This window comes from Arachis duranensis, chromosome 5 (genome assembly GCF_000817695.3).
Source record: "Arachis duranensis cultivar V14167 chromosome 5, aradu.V14167.gnm2.J7QH, whole genome shotgun sequence".
In the NCBI taxonomy this organism is placed as follows: domain Eukaryota; kingdom Viridiplantae; phylum Streptophyta; class Magnoliopsida; order Fabales; family Fabaceae; genus Arachis; species Arachis duranensis.
Window position 1 is genome coordinate 22,890,370 of NC_029776.3, and position 22,293 is coordinate 22,912,662.

A 22,293-nucleotide genomic window follows, 5' to 3' on the forward strand; every position below is an offset into this window, starting at 1 on the left:
GTATTTGAGTGATATCTGACTGATATCTATGGGTGTATCTGACTCATATCTATGGGTGTATCTTACTGATATCTATGGGTGTATTTCTATAATTGTTTGGGTGAATTCCTGTAACCATTTGGGTGTATTTCTGTAATCTCTTGGGTGTATTTTATGTAATCGTTTGGGTGTATTTCTGTAATCTCTTGGGTGTATTTTATGTAATCATTTGGGTGTATTTCTGTAATCTCTTGGGTGTATTTTATGTAATCGTTTGGGTGTATTTCTGTAATCTCTTGGGTGTATTTTATGTAATCATTTGGGTGTATTTCTGTAATGCTTGTCATTTTTTCTGAAATGAAAAATACACCCATAGATATCAGTAAGATACACCCATAGATATGAGTCAGATACACCACCCAAAGGATTACAGAAAATACACCCAAACGGTTACAAGAATTCACCCAAACGATTATAGGAATACACCCAAAGGGTTACAGAAAATACACCCAAAGGATTTAAAAAAATACACCCAAAATTCGTTGAAGTACATCTTATGCATAATTCAGAACTCTTTCTCTTTCTCCTCCTTATCTTCTGCTGCTTCTTCTTCTTCAAAAACGATTTAACCATGAAAAATCGAAAAAAAAGAGAAAACAGAGAGAAAAGACGTAAATGAAGAAGAAGAAGAAGAAGAAGAAGAAGAGGAAAACGAGGAAGAAGAACGTGCAGAAACGAAAAAAAATGAGAAGAAGAAGAGTAAGAGGAAGAAGAACGTGCAGCAAGAAGAAGAAGAAGAATTTCAGAAACCATGAAAATCGAAAAAAAAACGAAGAAGAAGAAGAAGAGGAAGAGGAAGAGGAAGAGGAAGAGGAAGACGAAGACGAAGACGAAGAAGAAGAAGAAGAGAAGAAGAAGAAGAAGAAGAAGAAGAAGACGAAGAGGAACCGTTTGAGTGGGGCGCGATGCTCCATTCAAAATGAGTTAATGCGCGTGTTAATGAAGTTTTGGCTGATAACTTGTAAAACTTGTACGGCCTTTTTACTTGTATGTGTAGCAGGCCCCTAAATTATTATCTTAGGTGAACCTTTTATCTTTATTAGACTTGACTTTTGTCTTTTGAAATAGAGTATAAACAACTATAAAACTAAAATTGTAATTATCTAATACAATATATTTAGTTAAGTTAAAATTTTATTAACGTATAATTAATAGGATCATTGGATTAAAATCTAGTTGTCTTATATATTTAGATATATAAGGAAATAATCATGGATATAAAAAAGCTAAGTTAATAACTATAATTAATATATATCAAATTAATTTAACATTAATTAAAAAATTATTTTTTTATTTATTTTAAAGCACATACATCAATCCTATCATTATTACAGTTAAATAAATACACAATTATAAATTTATGATATTTTATGAAATCATAATATTTTTCTTAATAATTATTATTATTCTTATTATATATACTACTATTTGCATGAATGCATTATTAAAAAAACATTATCGTATATTAAATAGATTATTAACTAATCATACATAATTAAAATTATTTATTTTATTATACAAAATAATAATTAATTAGTATAATTTTTTATTAAACACAATCAATTAGCATACAAATTATATCTTTAATAGCGGTTTGTGAAAATTACTATAAATAATGAAAATTATTGTATAATTTATGAATATTGCAAATTTATGCGTACGATGATGATATTAATAATAAAAAATAAAAATATTATGAATGAATCACAGTTAAAATTACATTATTCTACGTTATTATCATACTCTTTATAATTATTTTATTCCTATTATACCACTATTTGCATAAATACATTATTAAAAGAAAATTATCATATATTAATTAGATTATTCATTAATATGTATAATTAAAATTATTTGTTTTATTATACACTTTTAAAATGATATTTAACTAATCTAATTTTTTTACTAAACATAATTAATTAGCATACAAGTTTATATCTTTAGTAGTGATTTATGAAGATTTTTGTGACTTATAAAATTACACGTACAATAATATAAATAATAAAAAATAAAAAATTTCGAGGGTTTGATTTTTGTTTTGTATATACAATAATTTATTGGTAAATGATAAATTTTTAAATAGAATCCTAATCAACAACGAATTATTCTTTATCCTATTAAATTAAAAAATATTATAAAAAACAAAAAAATACTAATCTCTGATTTTCTAATTTATTATATGGCGATGAATTTTCTTCCCCATAATATTATTGAATTAATATTCAAATTTGTTTATAAAAAATAATCTATTTTTTAAATTAAACTTTAAAAATTAAATTAATCCTATTGATTCTTGAAAAATGCCCTGCAAACTTTCATTTCCTTTTCTAGAAGCAGTATCAGACGTTGTCCCATTTCATGCCTAAATAATATCACCGTTACTCTGTAATCAAAATTGTCTTGATGCGGGTCTATGAACTGTCAAAAGGCTTTGCCACATTATATTATGTTCCGTCTAGAAGCTCGATATAAAGGACATATATTGTTTCTTTTTACCGCTTTATTTTTTTTTTATTTTTTCCCTCTCCTTTCTAGAATTTTGCTTATAGTAGTATTAGAATTTAGGATAATTTACATTAATAAAATAATTCGAACTCAAATTTATACAGATATTTTTAATAAAAACTGATTATTATACATTTATCTTAAACAGATTTATATAGGTAATTCAATTTAACTATTCACACACAAATTAAATTAAATCAATTCAAATTAGTTTGAAATTAAGTAAATTGAATTAGACTAATTCGATTTACTAAAAAAGAAATGAGATAAAATTAAATTCTTAATAAATGAAAACAACCAATTTTGATTTATAAAAGGATATAGTTCTAAAGATAAATTGCATCACCTTAATTTAATTTACTTGAAAACGCTTCTCACTATAAATCAAATGCTATTAATTCGATTTATTATTAATTTTTCTATATAAGAATTAAATTGGTTTCATACGATTTACTTTCGGTCCCTTTTTTCAAAGAGAATCCAGAGTGAACAAGCGATTATGAAGAACAACTCAAATTGTATCTACCAATTAAACAAAATTACCTATATTACTGGTAACATCAATGAGAAGATGAGTACACGATTTTTTTCACATTAGATTAAAAATTTTAGTCGTTCTTAATAACTTAGAATTATTAGATTATAAATGTTAGTTAAAGTAGTGTTTAGAATTTTTTATATGAATTTTTCAATTAAAAATGTTAATGATAGTATGGATTTAGAATTGTTAATTATATGTAAATTTAGATAAGTAGTAATTATAGGTAAATACTGAATATAGATTTGTTAGGATTTGATTTCTATGAATAAGGATAGAGTAACATATACGGTAGACACACCAAGATTGAATCTTACATATATGATATGATTGAACTTTGATTAATTTTTTAGGATAAAATTGTCATCGCTTTTGATAAGGATTAATTAATAAATTATAAGATTATGAGTTGGGCTATTATTTAATTTTATTTCAACAAGTTATGAAAATATTATAATATTAATTTTTTTAATTAAATTATTTGTTGATTGTGTCAAATTTATTATGAATTTTTTATAAATATTTTTTACTATGGGAGATTCTACTGTGCTGAAGCATTTTATTCTCTTTAGGTTCTAAAGACAGGTGTCGATGCTGCAGGAAGGACACGCAGTGGAGTGAGAAAGCAAGGGAATTGATGGAGTGTCTGAATCTCTACTGCTTAGCAGGTTGTGTGTCCCAAAAGAACAACATTCATCTGTTGTATAAATTTATAATTGTGGCTTAATCATTCCAGTAATTAAAGCGAGTTATTAGAATATTTAGTTCAATTTTTGTAATTTTTTGGAAGTAAATTTCTTTTAAAACAAAAAATAAAAAAAGAGAAAGAAAAACCTAAGAGAAAAATCCTAATATGAAAAGAGGGGATCCAAGACAGGCATATCCTCTATCACAAAGAAAATTCTAGCCTCCATTGAGGTGTTCTTTCTCAGGTAGTGAAAACGTGTCCATCTCACTGCCGCCGCCGAAGCTGAACAAGCCATCTTCCTCCACTACCAGAGCGTGACAGACGCCGCATGGCATCGCGTTGCCTGTGTGCTCATGCCAATGGTGATCTAAATTCCGTTGCCTAAAGATTCGCCTATGCCCCTCTACAGCCGTAGTCTGCATCGTCGTTGCCCTCCCCGTTGAAATGCCATGTCGCCATCTATTATGAGCAAAGTGGCAACTCTGTCTCGATGTGGTTCCGCCACTATTCTCCCTCTTGGTCGCATGGTTTGGTGGTTTGGTCGAGCTTGAGGACTGAAGCCATTGTCGTAGCTTCGCCAGGAGTTTCCCTCTGTTTTGGCCGAGCATCCAGGAAGGTATTGTCGTGCTTCCTCCGCCGTTCAACCGTCATAGGAGCTTCCTCTCTGTTGAGTGTTCTAGGTATTTACATTCCTACCAAGTCCTCATTGATGTTGTTTGTTGGACTCCGTTGTTTTAAATGTTGTTGTGGTGTTGTTTGAAGTTCATGATATTTTTATTGTTAATTTAGTAATCAATAGAATTTTTGTTGAGGCGTTGTTCTTCGACTGTGTGAGTGTTAGGTTGCTAAATTTTGCAGAATTGTTAATCTAAATATTGATTTTGATCCTAGTTTATGTTTGTTAGTTCTGATTATTTGGCAATTTGATCAACTGTTTGTGATGTGCTGTTATGTGGCATGTGTTTGTTAGGTTGCAATTTTTTTCAGTTATTAACTTGAATAATTTGTTGGATCTGACATTACAGTTTTCATGTTGTTAATGTGTTCATATGACCAGTTAATGTTATTGGGTTGCTCTTTGTTGATGTTGTGATTGTTAATATGTGAAATTGATTTGACTTTCTGTTCATTTTTTTTAACAACTTTGGTGTAATGAGAGAATATCTGAAAATGTTCTAATTTCTTTTCATTTGGGATATTGAGTATTTAATTTGCACACAACTAACGGAGTACTTGGTTTAGGGTATCATTTTAGGGCAATTAATGATTTTAGAGTTTGTAGGCATCATTGGAAATGCACACGTAGTCTGTGCTGGTTTGTTTGCGTTTGGAGTTTGGATGATGCATGCATACTTTAGATAAGACAGGTATGGAAAAAAAAATGTAGAGTAATGAGATATTTATGAGTATTCAGTTTATGTGTTGTTTGGACATGCAGATGGATGTGAATGGAGGTGAGGTGATAGGGGAGTATGGGAGTGGTCTAAATGATGTGAACGAGGAGATGAATGGGATAGAGGCAGGTGGTGATGAGGTTCATGAGGAATAGTTGCCCAAAGGAGGACAAGTCTTTGACTTGAGCGTGGATGATATTTTGAACCAAGTTTTGGAAAGTGTGGAAGATGCATATGAGTTTTATCGAAGGTATGAAAGAGTAAATGGGTTTGGGTTATAGAAAGGGGACTCAGGTAAATACTGCAATGTTAATCTTGTGAGATATCAATTTTTTTGTAATAAGAAAGGATTGAGGGGCATTAGGCACTATGATACGATTGACAAGCAGGGGGACACAAACCTAAGACACGGACTGGATGCAAAGCAATGCTATCAATATATTTGGAGAAGAGTGAGTATAATTGGAAGGTTAGGAAGGTAGTGTTAGAGCACAACCATGAATTAGCACCTGTTATGATGTCCCACCTAATTTTGAATCATCATAAAATGACAGATGCAGCAAAGGCTTACACTGACGGGATGCATGCATATGGAATTGAAATGTCAAAAATCTTGGGCTACATTGTTGGTATGTCAGGGGATACTCTTTGCTAGGATTTTTGAAAAAGGATACTTACAACTACGCTGACAAGATGAGGCGGTCAAGAAAGCTAACGGTGATGCGAATGCAACGTTGGTTTACTTTGAGGGAAAAGTTATTGGTGACCCTATGTATGTTGCACGCTACAACCACAAAAAAGATGAAAGGCTTGGTAACATGGTTTGGATTGATGGGCATAGCCGGTCTGATTTTCAGTGTTTTGGAGATGTTTTAGCGTTTGACTCCACTTACAGGAAAAATAAGTACAAACGTCCAATAGTAATTTTTTCTGGTTCAAACAATCATAAGCAAACTACCATTTTTGGTTTTGGGTTGTTGATAGATGAAATGGTCTCATCGTATAGGTGGATGTTACAAAATATTGGAGGTTATGTACTAGAAGAAGTCTTGTGTAGTTGTTACCGATTGAGACAAAACGATGATAAAAGTTGTGAAGTTGGTTTTACCGGAGGCACACATCGTTTGTGTACGTGGCATGTGGAAAAGAACGCGATGTCAAATGGGAAAGATGAACACCTCCGCAGTTTGTTCAACCGTTGGTTGTACTGGACATAGAGGTTCATGAATTCGAAGATGATTGGGTTCAAGCGATTGAGGAGTACGGGCTGCATGAAAGGAGTTCGGCAAGGCATATGCATGAAAAGTAAAAGTTACAGGCGAACACGTACTTGAGTGAAAAGTTTTGCGCCGAATTTCGGACCACATCGCGAAGTAAGAGAATAAATGTTGTGGTTAACAAGTTTTCAAAGTCAAGCCATACCATCCTTGGGTTAGTGCAAAATTTGGAGCTAGTCGTCCATGAATATTGGAACAAGGAGATTTTGCTACAGTTTAACTCCATTTACATGAATTCGGTTATGACGACATGTTTGAGGTCAATAGAGATAGCTACTACTAGGGTTTATACACGAGAGTTGTTCTCAGAAGTTAGGAAAGAGATTGAAGGAGCTGGAGCAGTTAATCTAGCTATGAAAAAGCGGTGCTTGGACACAACGTTTATTATCTAGAGAAATATAAGAAACCAGATGTTTAGGTAATGGTAGCTTCTAGAAGAAGTAGAGGAAAACTCAATTGTCAATTCTTGTTTTGGGAAAAGAACAGGTACCTGTGCAGACATATGTTCTTTGTAATGAAAGCAGAGCATTTGTGGGAAATACCTGAAAGATTGGTCCTTCAACAATGGAGAAAGGATGTCAAAGACGTTAACCAATATATCGAGAAGTGGGACGATTCAACCCAAAGAGGTTTTTTGGTTTGACATGGGGCACCTTACACAAAGTCTCAATGGCTTCTTTACCTAGGTTCACAAGAAAGAAAATTATTTTGGAAAGTAATGGATGACATAATTAATTTGTGCAATAATCTAGAAACCGAATGTTGAGGGTTAGCAAAAGAAGTGGACACAAAGGAGATGAAGGGGTGGTGAGGGATCCCGAGGTGGCTAAACCCAAGGGCGCCCTGCGACTTGCCAAACAAAGGCTCTTAAACAAGAGAAAGCGTTGTGCAAACTGCAAGCATGTCAGGCATACGAAGAGAAAATGTCCCCAATATAGGGGAAGAAGTCTTCAATAGACAAGGATGAGGACCTTCACGGCATGGCCAATGCTAGGATCACTAATGCAGGATGACACATGTGAGTTTAGACTTTTTTAGTTCAAAGGGTTCCTATTGCATTTCCTTTATGAGCCATTAATGTTATTCAATTAACTTCTGTGTTCTAGCAGGGAGCTGGGCTCGCAGGCACTGGAAAACATGGAAGGAAGCATGAAATTTTCACTTGTCAGTTAGCCAAATCAACCAACGGCAGCCACGTAAGAAATGATGCAAAGGCAGGTTGCACAATCAATGAGGAGTGCGCAAATGAGGTTAGTATATGTGAATGTGTTTATGTATTCTCAATGCCTACTTGTGATGATACATGTATTCAGTGTCATGTTGCATGTGTATAATTATTTTGACTGTTAAAAATTCTTGTATAATCACTTGCTTACGTAATGATACAGGTTAGGATCTTCCTTGAAAGATTACAAAGAGGATCATGGAAAGCTCGACGAGTACCGTTGATTATCAGACGCTCCCCCACGTAACAATGAATGGTTCCTTTCTCATTGTCATTGCATCGATGAATTTGTTATATCTTGAATTAGTTGAGTATGCTTAATTGTTGGTGTTTGGAATCATTTATATCATTTTTGGTTGGACATTATTAGAGAAACCTAGTCATTATTTTTCTACGTATGTCTTTTTGCATGCTGTAGTTATGGTTGTTACGCGTACTTTTTCTTGTATTTATAATATTCTTAAAAATTTAGCATGATATGTCACTTAATTGTTCTTTCCCAAGTTGATATATTTGCTTCTACGAATGGTATGGTTGCTGTATGTTTTTTATATGGGACACAGAATTTATTTGGGGATAACATACGTGAGGATTTAGTTGTCTGAATTTAATTTTATTTGATCAGATAAGCAGTGCTATTTGCTGAAGAAAAATGTGGACAAAATGTGAACCCTTGTGTTATTTTGCCTGAGACGGAAAGAAAAGTACTCAAAGGAAGAGGAAGGACTAACAATCAAAATTGAGTAAATGTTTAACATTGAAGATCAATAAAGGCATAACATTATTCTATTGTGTTTTGTTATTATACTACGCATGTTAAAATTTGATTTCAATTTCTTGTGAACTAGGTTTAGACCATTTCAATTTTATTTATGCTTCTTGATGATCACGACAAAGTTCAACCATGGCGGTGTTGGATTACATTGTCCCACGTTCTGAATTGTATTTGCACTTAAAAAATTAGTACGATAATAAATCTTTAGGAATCCAGTATTTTTTTTTTGGCCTCCGATCTTAACACTAAAAGTTGAGGATAGTTATTTTTGTTAACTTGATTTGTTTTGCATCAAAACAGGTGTGTCGACTGGTATTTAGAATTGAAGGGATAATATAGAGTGGTGACATTGCTTAAGCACCTTGCACAATCTTCGACCGTTTTTATTATATGAAATTTGTTTCTTTTGGGTTTGAAGAGTAATTGATTGGGTTTTGAAAATTTAGCAAATCCAAAATTAATGACAACAGCTGGGCCTAAGGAGTAAATGATTGGGTTTAGGTGATTAACCAAATGCCAAAATTAATAACAATACCTAGGCCCAAAAAGTTAGTTATTGGGCTTTTGATAATTCATCCCATGCAAAATTAATAACAACATCCTAACCTGAAGAGTAAGTGATTGGGTTTCGGGTATTAAGCAAATGCCAGAATTAATAACAAAAGCTTGGCCAAAAGATTGATCCATTGTGCTTTTATGAATTCAACTAATGACAAAGTTAATAACAGCCCAAAATATATTTAGTTGGATTTAACCAACTTGTGTTCCTTGAATTAGTGAGAATCATGTATTGTTTCGTAAGCCTTAGGGTTGCGATGCCATGTTATCAGCATTGCAAGGATTGGCAAATAATAGTCTTCCATTACTTCCTCAATTGTTACTTTATAATCATGCAATTGCTTCATGTTATTTCTTCCATTCCTTTGCATGTCTCTCACAATGTGGGCCTTATTGTCACTTCTCAACACTTTCACTTACGAAGTAAGAAACAAAAGGAAAATAGTTGCAAGTTTTACCAATTTCATGCACACAAAAGAAAGTTGTAGTCAGTTTTATATATCAACTCCTAGTGTAAAGAGAAATACTTAGCATACAAAAGATATGTAGGCCACCATGATCTAGTGGCCACGACCTTATATTAACAAAAGTAAGACCCAATTTTTCAACAAATTAGACCCACCAGATTTGCGCGATTTGCTGCAGAATGCATGATAACAAAATATCAACTACAGGATCTAAAAGGTCAAACTGCCACTTAAAGATGGACCTGATGGAGCCGGTGCATTGTTGCCGTTGCGATGATGCGTGGAACGGGACATGTTTTGGTCCCAATCAGCCATGGCCTTATGAGCCACCTCGCGAGCAATGGGTTATGTCTCCCCTAACCAAATTAAGAGCAAGCTTCATCCTAGTCTGGTTGTTGACATCGTAGAATAGCCATCATGGAATTAAGTAAGTTAGTTTGTTAAACATGCACCATGGATTTAAAGAAATGAAAATTAAACTACAAGTGGGAGTTGGAATAAGAAGTGTAAGTTACCTCTAGCATGAAAACTTTGAAGAGCCAAGATTGCATCATCCATTGAACAGCCCACACTCCGCAGTCGTTTCTACACGAGAGATTATAGTTACAGTATCATTACTCAATAATTATTTGACGGTACAACAATGACAACATGAATTAGGATGCGACTTACGAGTACTCATTTTGCTACCTGACTTTAGGCTCCTCGATGTTGAAGGTAGATGAATGTGGTTAATAATGTCCTTTATCGCTCTAAAACCTAGTATCTTGCAACATGTTTTCTATGAAGAAGGCCTACAAAGGTTTAATGAAATTAGCTGCACTCGTAGTTATTCAAGTGGTACCGTGTATTAATGCATGATATGCATGAGGAGTTGTTAAGCATCATGCGGTGTATACTAACCACATATTTCATCTGAGCAATCCTGGCATCATGTTCTGATGAATTCTTTGTAGAATCCAGGTAAATGAGCATGTGGAACACCAGATCCACAATCATCAGGTACTAGTGTTGCTTCTATCGAAACATATATCTGTACAAATTAAGGAAAGAAGTTATCATATACGATCACTGTTTAAAGTACATGAAAACTTGAGTGTATCCACTTGTCTAACACAACTTGAAACCAAAGGTGAAAGAACACTTGGAGATACAAATTCAGAAACAGATTATTACCCGATGCAAGTTATCTGCATATCCCATGAAATTAGAGTGAATGAATTCAAAAGTGTCAATGCTATGGTTGACAGGACTAAGCGCAATTTGCTGGATATGGAAACATAGATTGTCATGAGACACAAACACAAATCAACCGCTTCAAGTGTTCAGAAAAGTGAGCTTGCACTAGCTTACTGGAAAGGTGGTTGGCAAGAATCATTTAGAAAAGATGTTGTCAAAGCTGAGCATAAAGCCCACCATGTTGATAACCTGTTGAAGGAAAGAGGATTATCCAACAATGATAGAAAAACTTCCTAGACAACAACATATAACCAAACATATGTAAACCACAGCTTACGTCATCAACAATTTGCTACCCCAGCCGCAGGCTCCACAATGAACGCCAATCACCCTATGCATACTCATCGGCGACTAGAATCTCCCTAGAAAAAGAAACAGTTAACAAGCATGCTCACACGCAAAGATATGAAGGTGTATTATTTCGACAACTCACATTGACGGGACCAAGCCGAATACATACCTTTCATCAAGATTCTTGGAGAAAATGTAAGCGGTCATAGCAAACTCTGACCCTTGAAAATTTATTCCCTCTGGTGGTTGAAAAGCCAAGTCAAGACACTGCACAAGCAAAGCAACACAAAGTCCAAGTAAATTACACCCATCAGGGCCAACACAAGGGAACTTCACACAGGAAAGAAATATTATCACACTCAAACAGTAAAGTCATTACCTGCAGCATCAGATGCAACATGGAAGGTTGGGTGTGTGATATATGTGAGCGGTGAGCCATGCTCAGTTTTTCTAATGTCACTACCTTGTGAAGATGCAGAATCCTAATCCCAAAATGTTAACTTGCGCTGCACCAAGACTAAACATTTAATAAGTTGACACTTTTGGAAGTAAATAGGCAAAAGAAAAAAAAATTTACCTACTTTCAAGTAACTGGACATAGCGGCATCACCGTTTCTATTCCTTTACTTCTTCCTCTGGCGAGCTGTGTCCCCTCTAGTTGTTGGCTTCAGTGGCGGTGAGATCTTTTTGGCACCACGCTTTGCTCCCACAGCTTTCTTGCTAACCACATTCGGCTATTATGGATTCGCCGATGTTGAAAGCGTTTTCCTACACAGGACCATCGGTAAGTTGCCTTCCATGGCTCCCTTTTTCAGGTCGGCAAGTGGACCAACGGTACGGACCAGAGCCTGGAGAATCTTTCCACGATCCACGAGTATCCCGGAGATAGTCCTAATGTGGTCATTCAGGGTCTTTATGACCGTCCTGGTTATTTCATTTTGGTTTATTATCTACAATATGCATACAACCTCATACATCCATGTAAGCAAAACTAACTAACAACTATACAGTTCAAACAAACATTATAGCGAAAAGATGTGCAGAAAACCAACATCCTGAAATATTTGGATGAACCTAATGGCATGGTTGTCATCGACGGTACCGTCACCACCATCCGTCACTTTAACAACCTCATTTCTCCAAAGATAACCATTATTGGACTTCACACAGAAAAGAGAATACACAACAAACAACAAGAATAATAAAGGTGTCACCCGTATAGGTTTACTCACCTCACGAGAGAAGCATCGTCATTTCTCTCATGTGCATCAACTTGCTCTTTTATTTTTCGAAGTATCTCTTCCACAGTAGCACAGGTCTTCATTGCTCAAACTTGCACATACTATGGAACATAATAAGACCACATGTATTATATGAAATCATGACATGGGCTTCTATCATATCCTTGGTCCCTGAGTGAGCTAGGTCGAGCTATACAAACAAATCTCAATTTCATTCCATTCCAAAAATATTTGTATCGCATGTCTAAAAAAAGGGAATATATTTAATTATTCACAAAATGGTTAAGAAACAAAAAGTAACATCTTTAATGGAACCCATGCTTTTCACGGTACGTATATTAAATTGACAATATCTCCCAATTAAAATATGATGATGGTATGTGTAAAAGTGACTCATACACATGTTGCCCACATGTTGAGTAAACCCCCAATGAGGCTTATAGAAGAAGCAATCAGAATGAAATGACCCTCACCTGCTATGCGTTCTCCCTATGTGTATAGTCATAGACCTTAAGACTACAGCGACCTGACAGTTGGAATGACTATTCACCTTTACTTAGGACCAAAAAATATGATACACACCAGCCTCACAAAAAATTAATTTTAGAATCTGTTCTGAGGGTTACCTGAAACTGTAGGTCGATCTCAGACGAGATCTTCTGTACTGGGCGGAGCTGTTGTGTGCGACTTGATGATAGTGGCCGGAGCCGCCGCGTCCGACTTGTTTGACTTGGTGGTGGTGCTGATCCTTCGTCAACGGTGGGTGGTGGCACCTTCAAGGGACTCCGATGCTTAAGTTAGCAAGGGTATTAAGCAGGTTTTTAGTAGAATCAGAGTATGAGTTATACCTGGGTGCTCCAGTATATTTATAATGGCGTAGAGTGACCTTTTTAGATAAGATAAGTTAGTTATCTTATCTTTATCTTATCTTCAAGTAAGGTCATCTTATCTTCAAGGGAACCGCCCTTCTCTTTGTAGGCTTGGGCTGCCTTAGAATTTGGGGCGTGGTCCTCCGTTTGGGCCCTTTTTGGGCTTTCCTGGTGATTTGACCGAGCTCTTTGAGAAGAGATCGGATTGTCCTGACCTGAAGAGGTCGGTCAACTTGCTAGTAGAACATCCCAGGTCGGATAGCTCGACCCAGGGTATGAACAGTGCCCCTGCTCGAGCTCGGTCTTCTGTTTCGAGGTCGAGTCTTCAGTTTTAGAACTTCGATCCTTTTATGGTGAAGCCGAACTCGAGCATTTTGTCGACTTCTTCTTTGTAGGGTTCTCCTTTGAATGCGGAACGTTTTCTTTTGAATTTTTATTCATTTGAAAACGCACGTCTCCTTGCTTTGGGAATGCGCGAGGATTTAATAACCTCATTAATACTTTTAGTGTTCCGTTTCTTCGTTCATTTTGAACTTTTCACAAAACGGTTTCTCTTCTCTGTTTCTTTGCTGTAACTTCCCCTTTTTCTTTCTCGCTTTTAGTTTTTCCCTGAGACTTGCATTTTTGCGTTTCTTTCCGCGACGTCATTTGGTGATTTTTGGTGCTTTTCGTTGCTCTGAAAGGCTATTCCAGTTTCTATTTTTCCGTCCTCAGTTTCCTTCGAAGCTTCCTTTTTCCAGGTTGGTTCTTCTTTCTGCTTCTTTACTTCTTTTGCTTTGCCTTCGATTCTTTGGTAAAGTTTTGGTTTTGCTTGAATGCATGTTGGGAAGCTTGAACCTTTTTGCGTCGTCGTGCTTTCTTGTTGCTGTGCTGCATGTTTTTCTGGTTTTTATGAACCTATTTTCTTTACCCAAAAGTTTGCTCTTTTTGATGACTTTCACTATGTTGATGATTTTACTGATGAACCTTTGTAGAAAGTAACAATTTTTTCTAGTGGCTCGTTTCGATTTTCTTCTTGATACTTTTGTTGTTTGGTAGTTCTGTTTGTTGATAACCTGAGACTGTGAGTTGGGGAGGTATTTATTTTGATGACTTTTGATTTGTAGCTCGTGGCTTTCTTCTCAGAGTGTCACTTTTGTTGAAAAGGGCATTATCTTCCTGTTAGGAAGTGTAAAGATGTAGACTTGTAGGTTTCCCTGAGTCTTTATTCCATAACTTGCCTCTAAAGGATGTCCCTGGATCTTTAGTGTGGGTCCTGGGGTTTCCTTTTGTTGTTTGTATTGCTCTGTGTAATATTTGTCTGAGATATTTTTTAGTAATCCATTTTCTTACTTGTTTGTAGGACTAGTTGGCCATGTCTTCTTGCAAAAATATTGTAGAGACGTCTTCTAAGGTTCCTGAGGGGATGTCCGATTGGTTGGATTCCCTTGTGTTAATGTGTGTTTCTGTGGTGAATGCTGAGTTTTGTATGGAGCTTAGGAAACATCACCGCGTCTGTAAGAGTAGTGATCAGGAAAGGATCTAAGAATTGGTGGCACCTGATTCCAAGGAGAGGGTTTGCTTTCCTGCTCTGACCTGGAGGGAGCGCCCTTTCTTTTATGCTTATGACTATTTTTTTAGCCAGTTGAATATCACTTTTCCTTTTACTTCCTTTGAGACCGATCTGTTGTGGTCGTGTAATGTAGCTCCATCCCAGCTCCATCCGAACTCCTGGGGGTTTATCAAGATCTTTCAGCTTCTTTGCCAAGAGTTGGACGTTACTCCTTCTCAGACTCTTTTCCTTTATCTGTTTGTTTTAACTAAGCCTGGGAGTTCTTCAAAAAAGAAAGCCTCATGGGTTTCCTTTAGATCTTCCCAAGGACATAAAGTTTTTTCCATGTATGACGAGTCCTTCAGGGACTTCAAGAATTACTTTTTTAAGGTCCGAGCAGTTGAGGGAGTTCGGCCATTTTTTCTGGAAGCAAATGATGAGCCTACCTTCCTCTTGTGTTGGCAACAGAATTTAGTGCTGTCTCGATATACGTGGGAGATGCTCGATGAGGTCGAGCAGGCCTTTGTAAATGTTTTGGAAGATATTTGGAGGGAACCTCCTCATCTTGACACTAAAAAATTTTTAGGGGACCTGTCTCTTATCCAAACTGCATTGGGTATTTAAAAATTGATATGTTTTTGTTTTGTTTCTGCTTTCTTATTTTTTTTTTGGTTTGTAAACTGTTGTTTTAAATTTTTCAAAGATGGCCAAAAATAATGACTCGATGAAGGCCTTTAAGAAGGCGAGGAAGGCTACTGCGGCTCAGAACATCTCGGCCAGGGTAGCTGGGGAAGGATCTTCTCATGCTTTGTCCAAGCCATCGGTACCGAGCTCTCCCGGACCGAGGAGGATGATCCCTACCCCTCGGGTCCACGTGCTCGATCCTCCCCAGGCTTCTGCTACTGTTTCTTCTCCTACGGCCGCTCCTCCTCAAAAAAGACCCCGGACTGTCAAGCCTTTTAATCTAGATGCTCCTGATTTTGATGCGGTCGGGTTTGTTGATCAACAAATTGGTCCTTATGGTGTCATGCCTACTGATGATGTATCCATTCTTCATCACTTGGATTTTATCACTCGGAGTGGCATTAAACTGGCACACATGGGACCAGCTTTATACCGAACCGCTCAAGATTTTCCTATCCATGCTACAAAGGCCTTTATGGAGGAGGCCAAGTCGGAATTTGATTGAATTAAGGGCTTGAAGGAGGAGCTCGAGGTGAAAATGGCCAAGTTGGAGAAGGAATTGCAGGGGGAGAAGACTCGGGCTGTTGCTTTGGCAGCTTCTGCCAAGTTGTCTGAAGATATGGCTTTGAAGCATAAGGATAGTTATGTTACAACTTATTGGGAGATCATGGGTCTGAGGAAGGAGTTGGAATCTGCCCGAGCTGATTATGCCGAGCTCCAGGGTGATCTAGTGGGTGGTGTAAATGTTGCTTATGAGAATCTAAGGGATCAAATTCGAGTTCTTGTGCCTGATCTTGACCTTACTCTTTTCAGCTTGGAAAATATCGTAAAAGAGGGTAAGATAGTTCCAGATGATCCTGATGATGATGAAGTCGACCCTCCTCCTGTACCTGCTACCAAAGCCTCTGTTGCGCCACCTTCTTCAACTCTGGCAGCTGAGGTTGCTCTGCCTGAGTCTGATCCAGATGTCCAGATTCTGAACCGGGATGATGGGATGGTTGATGCGGTTCCTCTTCAGACTCGTCCTCCTTCACCCCGGGATGCTACAACTGGGAAGTCCTTGGATCCTCTATGATTGCCTCTTGGTGTATTTGTGTGTAGCCCGGCTTGTGGGCTTTAAACTCTTTTTATTTTGTAGTTATATGGTTCTGACTTCTGAATGCTTTTAGTTGCTTTTCTGTTAGTAACTTTATTTTTTGAAAAAACAAAGGTAGTTTTTCAGGCTCTTTTGGGGTTGACTTCAGGTGGCCTCTTGAGTCCTGTTATTATATAACCTTGTTTCTTGTGTGATATGCTTATCTGCATCTGTCTGGTACCCTTTTGGGATGTTGGAGCCTTGTTGTCCGACCTCTTGTGATTGCCTCTGTATTTTCATACTTGTGACTTGATTTTGAGGTTGTGGATGTTGGGTCCAACTTGTATGTCGACTTCCCTAATTCGGTCTGAAGTTAATTTAGCAATCCGTTTGGTTTGGACCTTTGTTAGGTCTTTAGGGATTACTTTTATAACTTTTGTTTGCGGGGGGCCAATTTCATCATGTCGGCATCTTCTAAATTATTTCTGGTAATCCTCTTTTTGTTGGACCTTTGTCGGGCCTCTTTTAGGGATTACTTTTTATAACTTGTTCGTCGGAGGCCAACTTCATCATGTCGGTCCTTTATAAGTTATTTTTAGTAATTCTCTTTCTTGGACCTTTGTCAGGTCTCTTTCAGGAATTACTTTTTATAACCTTTCGGTTTTGGGGCCGACTTCTTTACGTAGGTCCCTTATAAGTTATTTTTAGTAATCCTCGTTCTTGGACCTTTGTCAGGTCTCTTTCAGGAATTACTTTTTATAACCTTTCGGTTTTGGGGCCGACTTCTTTACGTCAGTCCCTTATAAGTTATTTTTAGTAATCCTCTTTCTTGGACCTTTGTCAGGTCTCTTTCAGGGATTACTTTTTATAACTTTTTGGTTTTGGGGCCGACTTCTTTACGTCGGTCCCTTATAAGTTATTTTTAGCAATCCTCTTTCTTGGACCTTTGTCAGGTCTCTTTCAGGGATTACTTTTTATAACTTTTTGGTTTTGGGGCCGACTTCTTTACGTCGGTCCCTTATAAGTTATTTTTAGCAATCCTCTTTTTTAGGGCTGGTCATGCCTCTTTCCACGGATTGACTTTTTATAACTTGTTATTGTGGCGACTGGTCCGACTTCTTTACGTCGGCCTGTCTTTTAAGTTATTTATAGCAACCCATTTTATTAAGACCTCGTCAGGTCCTTTCTATGGATTTCTTTTGATATCTTCTTGCATTATTCTGTTTTCGTCGCTTTTTCATCTTTGCCGATATTGTAGAGATTGGGTTTTGTTCCCCGTTTGGTTGACCTTTTGATGAATTTGGTTTTCATCTATTTTGGTCCTTTTCGTGGTCGAGCAGTGAATTTGATTTTCACTTTCTGCTGACCTTGTAGCTTTATAATCGGGCGATGAATTTTTAGCGTTTCAGATTAATGCGTCTTGAGTATTTGTAGAGAATCTAAAATTTTTTCCAATGAGAATGCAAATATATACATGTGGGTGTTTTATCCCTCTAAGTCGGGCAATTTGTAGATCTTGGCTTGGTACCTCATTGAAAAATATTTTCAGGAAAAAGAGTGCGCCTTATCCTAAGATCTTTATTACCTCTAACTTTAGTACCTTTTTAAGTTGCAGGCATGCCATGACCTTGGGAGCTCTCGCCCTTCGAGCTCGGACAATCTGTAGTAGCCCTTTCCAAGTACCTCTACGACTCGGTAGGGCCCTTTCCAGTTTGCCGCCAGCTTTCCTTCTCCGGGTCGAGTTGTTCCGATTTCATTTTGGATTAAGATGAGGTCGTCCTCGGCAAAACTTCACGGTACTACCTTTTGATTGTATCTTGAAGCCATTCGACGTTTCAATGCCTCTTCCTTAATTCGAGCTCTTTCTCAAATTTCTGGAAGTAGGTCGAGTTCTTCCCTTTGAAGTTGGGAGTTGGCTTCTTCATTATAGTGAATCACTCTGGGCGATCCTTCTTTGATCTCCACTGGGATCATTGTCTCCAATCCGTAAGCTAATCGGAAAGGTGATTCCTTTGTGGTGGAGTGTGGAGTTGTCCGATATGCCCATAGGACTTGCGGGAGCCCCTCCACCCAGGCTCCCTTTGCGTCCTGTAATCTTTGTTTTAACCCTGCTAATATGACTTTGTTAGCAGCTTCTGCTTGTCCGTTGGCCTGAGGGTGTTCTACGGATGTGAATTGGTGTTTTATGTTCAGGTCGGTCACCAATTTTTTGAAGCCTGCATCTGTAAATTGAGTGCCATTGTCTGTGGTGATGGAGTATAGAACTCCAAACCTTGTGATGATGTTTCTATATTGGAATTTTCAGCTTCTTTGAGTAGTGGCGTTAGCTAGGGGTTCCACCTCAATCCATTTGTGAAATAATCTACCCCTACGATGAGAAATTTGACTTGTCCGGATCCTTGAGGGAAAGGACCGAGAAGGTCGAGTCCCCATTTTGCGAATGGCCAGGGTGAGGTTACGCTGATAAGCTCCTCTGGTGGGGCGATGTGAAAGTTTGTATGTATCTGGCATGGTGGACATGTCTTTACGAATTCTGTTGCATCTTTTTGTAGAGTCGGCCAATAGAATCCGGCCCGGAGTACCTTTTTAGTAAGAGCATATGCTCCGAGATGGTTGCCACAGAAGCCGTTGTGTACTTCTTCTAAGACTTCCTTTGTATTGGAAGTCGGCACACATTTTATCAGTGGTGTTGAAATCCCTCTCTTGTATAGAGTATTGTTTATGATTGTGTAGTGTTGTGCCTCCCGTTTTAACCCCTTTGCCTCTTTTTTATCTGTGGAGAGTGTTTCTGTTTCGAGGTAGTTAATTATTGGAGTCATCCATACTTTATCCTGACCTGTTATGGCTAGGATTTTTTCTTCTTCCGAGATTGACGGGTTCTGCAGCGTTTCTTGGATGAGGCTTCTATTTTACCCCCTGGTTTGGTGTTGACTAGTTTTGAGAGTGCATCAGCTCAGGCGTTCTGTTCTTGGGGTATGTGATGGACCTCATATTCCACGAGTTGTCCGAGCTGTTCCCTGGTTTTGTCCATGTACTTTTTCATGCTGGGATCTTTGGCTTGGTAGCTCCCTGCTATTTGTGAAGTGACTACCTGTGAGTTGCTGAAGATGATGAGCTTTTGAGCTCCAACCTCCTTAGCCAGCTTCAAACCAGCCAGTAGTGCCTCATACTCGAGGCAAGGAACCCGAATTTGAAGGAAAGTTCGATTTGGGTTCCCTGGTCGCTTTCTATGATGACACCTGCGTCACTTCCAGTTTTGTTTGAGGAACCATCCATATAAAGATTCCATTTTGTAGGAATTTCCAGAGTGTCTGTAAATTCTGCAATGAAGTCGGCTAGATATTGCGATTTGATGGTTGTCCGAGCTTCATATTGAAGGTCAAATTCGGACAACTCGACTGCCCATTGCAAAATTCTGCCTGCTAAGTCCGTTTTTTGCAAAATCCCTTTTATGGGTTGGTTGGTCCGAACCCTAATGATGTGAGCTTGAAAATATGGACGGAGCCGTCGAGAGGTTAGTATGAGAATATAGGCGAATTTTTCTATTTTTTGGTAGTTCAGCTCGGATCCTTGTAATGCTTTGCTGATGAAGTATACAGGTTGTTGCCCATTGTTGTCTTCTCGGACTAATGTTGAGGCTACTGCCCGACTTCCTACTGCGAGATATAATATAAGTGGTTCTCCTTCCCGAGGCCGAGTTAGGATAGGTGGCTGTCCTAAGAATCTTTTGAAATCTTGGAAGGCCTGCTCGCACTCCGTTCTCCATTCAAACCTCTTTTCCTTCCTTAGAGTGGCATAGAAGGGGAGAAATCATATTACAGATCCCACTAGAAATCTGGACAAGACTGCCAACCTTCTATTGAGTTGTTGTACTTCTTTGACACAAGTCGGGCTCTTTATGTCGAGTATGGCCCGGCATTTATCCGGATTTGCCTCGATTCCTCTTTGTGTGAGCATGAAACCCAAGAATTTTCCATCTTCTATTGCGAAGGTGCATTTTGCAGGATTAAGTCGCATGCCATGCCTTCTTATAGTGTCGAATACTTGGGTGAGGTCGGACAGCAGCGTCTTTTCACTTTGTGTCTTTATTAACATGTCGTCCACATATACTTCCATGATTTTTCCGATGTGATCTGTGAAGATCTTATTCATTAATCTCTGATAGGTAGCTCCCTCATTTTTTAGTCCAAAAGGCATGACGATGTAGCAGTAGTTTGCTTTTGGGGTTAGGAATGAGGTTTTTTCTTGGTTGGGTGGATACATCGAGATTTGATTGTATCCCGAATATGCGTCCATAAACGAGAGGTATTTATATCCGGAGGAGGCATCTACCAGAGCGTCAATACTTGGGAGTGGATAAGGATCTTTTGGGCAGGCTTTGTTGAGATCAGTGTAGTCGGTGCACATCTGCCACTTCCCATTCGATTTTTTCACCAAGACGACGTTAGCTAGCCATAGTAGGTATGTGACTTCTCTTATGAATCCTGCCTCCAGTAGAGCTTGTACCTGCTCTTCCACAGCTTGAGATCGTTCTGGCCCGAGCTTTCTACATTTCTGTTGTACTGGCCGAGATCCTGGGTAGACTGCTAGTTTGTGGCACATTAACTTGGGGTCTATGCCAGGCATGTCTGTAGCCTTCCATGCAAAGAGGTCGGCGTTATCTCGCAGAAACTGTACGAGTGATTCTTTTATATCTCCTTTTAGGATTGTACCGATATTGGTTGTTTGGTCCGGGATATCTCTGATCTGGACCTTTTCTACTTCACCTTCGGGTTGTGGGCGGAGTTCTTCCCGCCTCTGAGCTCCACCGAGTTCGATTGTGTGGAATTCTTCTCCTCTGCCTCTGAGGTTTAAACTTTCATTGTAGCAGTGGCGCGCCGTCTTCTGGTCTGCTTTTATTGTAGCTATTCCTTCTGTAGTTGGAAACTTCATACATAGATGTGGAGTCAAGACTACTGTGCCGAGCTAATTCAATGTTGTCCGACCTATTAAGGCATTGTAGGCTGAGCTTACGTCGACCACAATGAAGTCTATTTTGAGTGTTCTTGACTAGTTTCCTTTTCCAAAGGTCGGGTGTAGTGAGACGTATCCAAGTGGTTGAACTGGGGTGTCTCCCAGTCCGAATAGGCTGTTCGAATATGCTCTGAGTTCTTTTTCTTCTAGGCCGAATTTGTTGAAGGCATTTTTGTATAATATGTCGGCAGGGCTTCCTTGGTCTATCAGTGTGTGGTGGAGATTTGTGTCCGCCAATACGATAGTGATGACCATAGGATCGTCGTGTCCTGGGATGATGCCAGATGCGTTCTCTTTGGTAAAAGTAATTGTGGGGATGTCGGGTGTTTCTTATCTTCCCTCAACATGATATATTTCTTTAAGATATCTTTTGCGAGATGATTTGGAGATCCTGCCTCCTGCAAATCCTCCGTGTATCATGTGGACATGTCTCTCAAGTGTACGAGGTGGTCGTTCTGCCTGTCCGACATCTTCATCCCTTCTTCTTTTTCTGGGATTGTCTGCTCGGCTCGCCAAATACCGATCTAATTTTCCTTCTCTTACCAGTTTTTCTATGATATTTTTTAAGTCGAAACATTAGTTGGTGGAATGTCCAAAGATTCGATGATATTCACAATATTCTGCCCGGTTTCCTCCTCCTTTTTTGCTTTTGAGTGGTCGAGTTGGAGGTATCTTTTCAGTATGACATACTTCTCTGTAGACATCCACAAGGGATACCCAAATAGGGGTATAATTGTGGTATTTTTTTATCTTTTCCCCATGTCGATCTTCTTTTTTCTTGGATTCTTTGTCCTTATCTCGGGAGGAGTAGGAGAATCCGGATTTTGAGGTCTCTCCGAGTCGAGCGTTTTCCTCCATGTTGAAATACTTCTCTGCTCGTTCTT

The 22,293-nt window shown here is 38.1% G+C and overlaps 1 protein-coding gene across 1 annotated transcript; it reads left to right on the forward strand.

Annotated features, from left to right (window-relative positions):
• The first annotated feature begins 5,591 nt into the window (after positions 1-5,591).
• LOC107488719 (protein FAR1-RELATED SEQUENCE 5-like) lies at positions 5,592-6,381 on the forward strand. Its single transcript, XM_016109491.1, has 2 exons — positions 5,592-5,793; positions 5,858-6,381. The coding sequence occupies exons 1-2, from the start codon at positions 5,592-5,594 to the stop codon at positions 6,379-6,381; spliced, it is 726 nt and encodes a 241-aa protein (XP_015964977.1).
• The last annotated feature ends 15,912 nt before the right edge of the window (positions 6,382-22,293 follow it).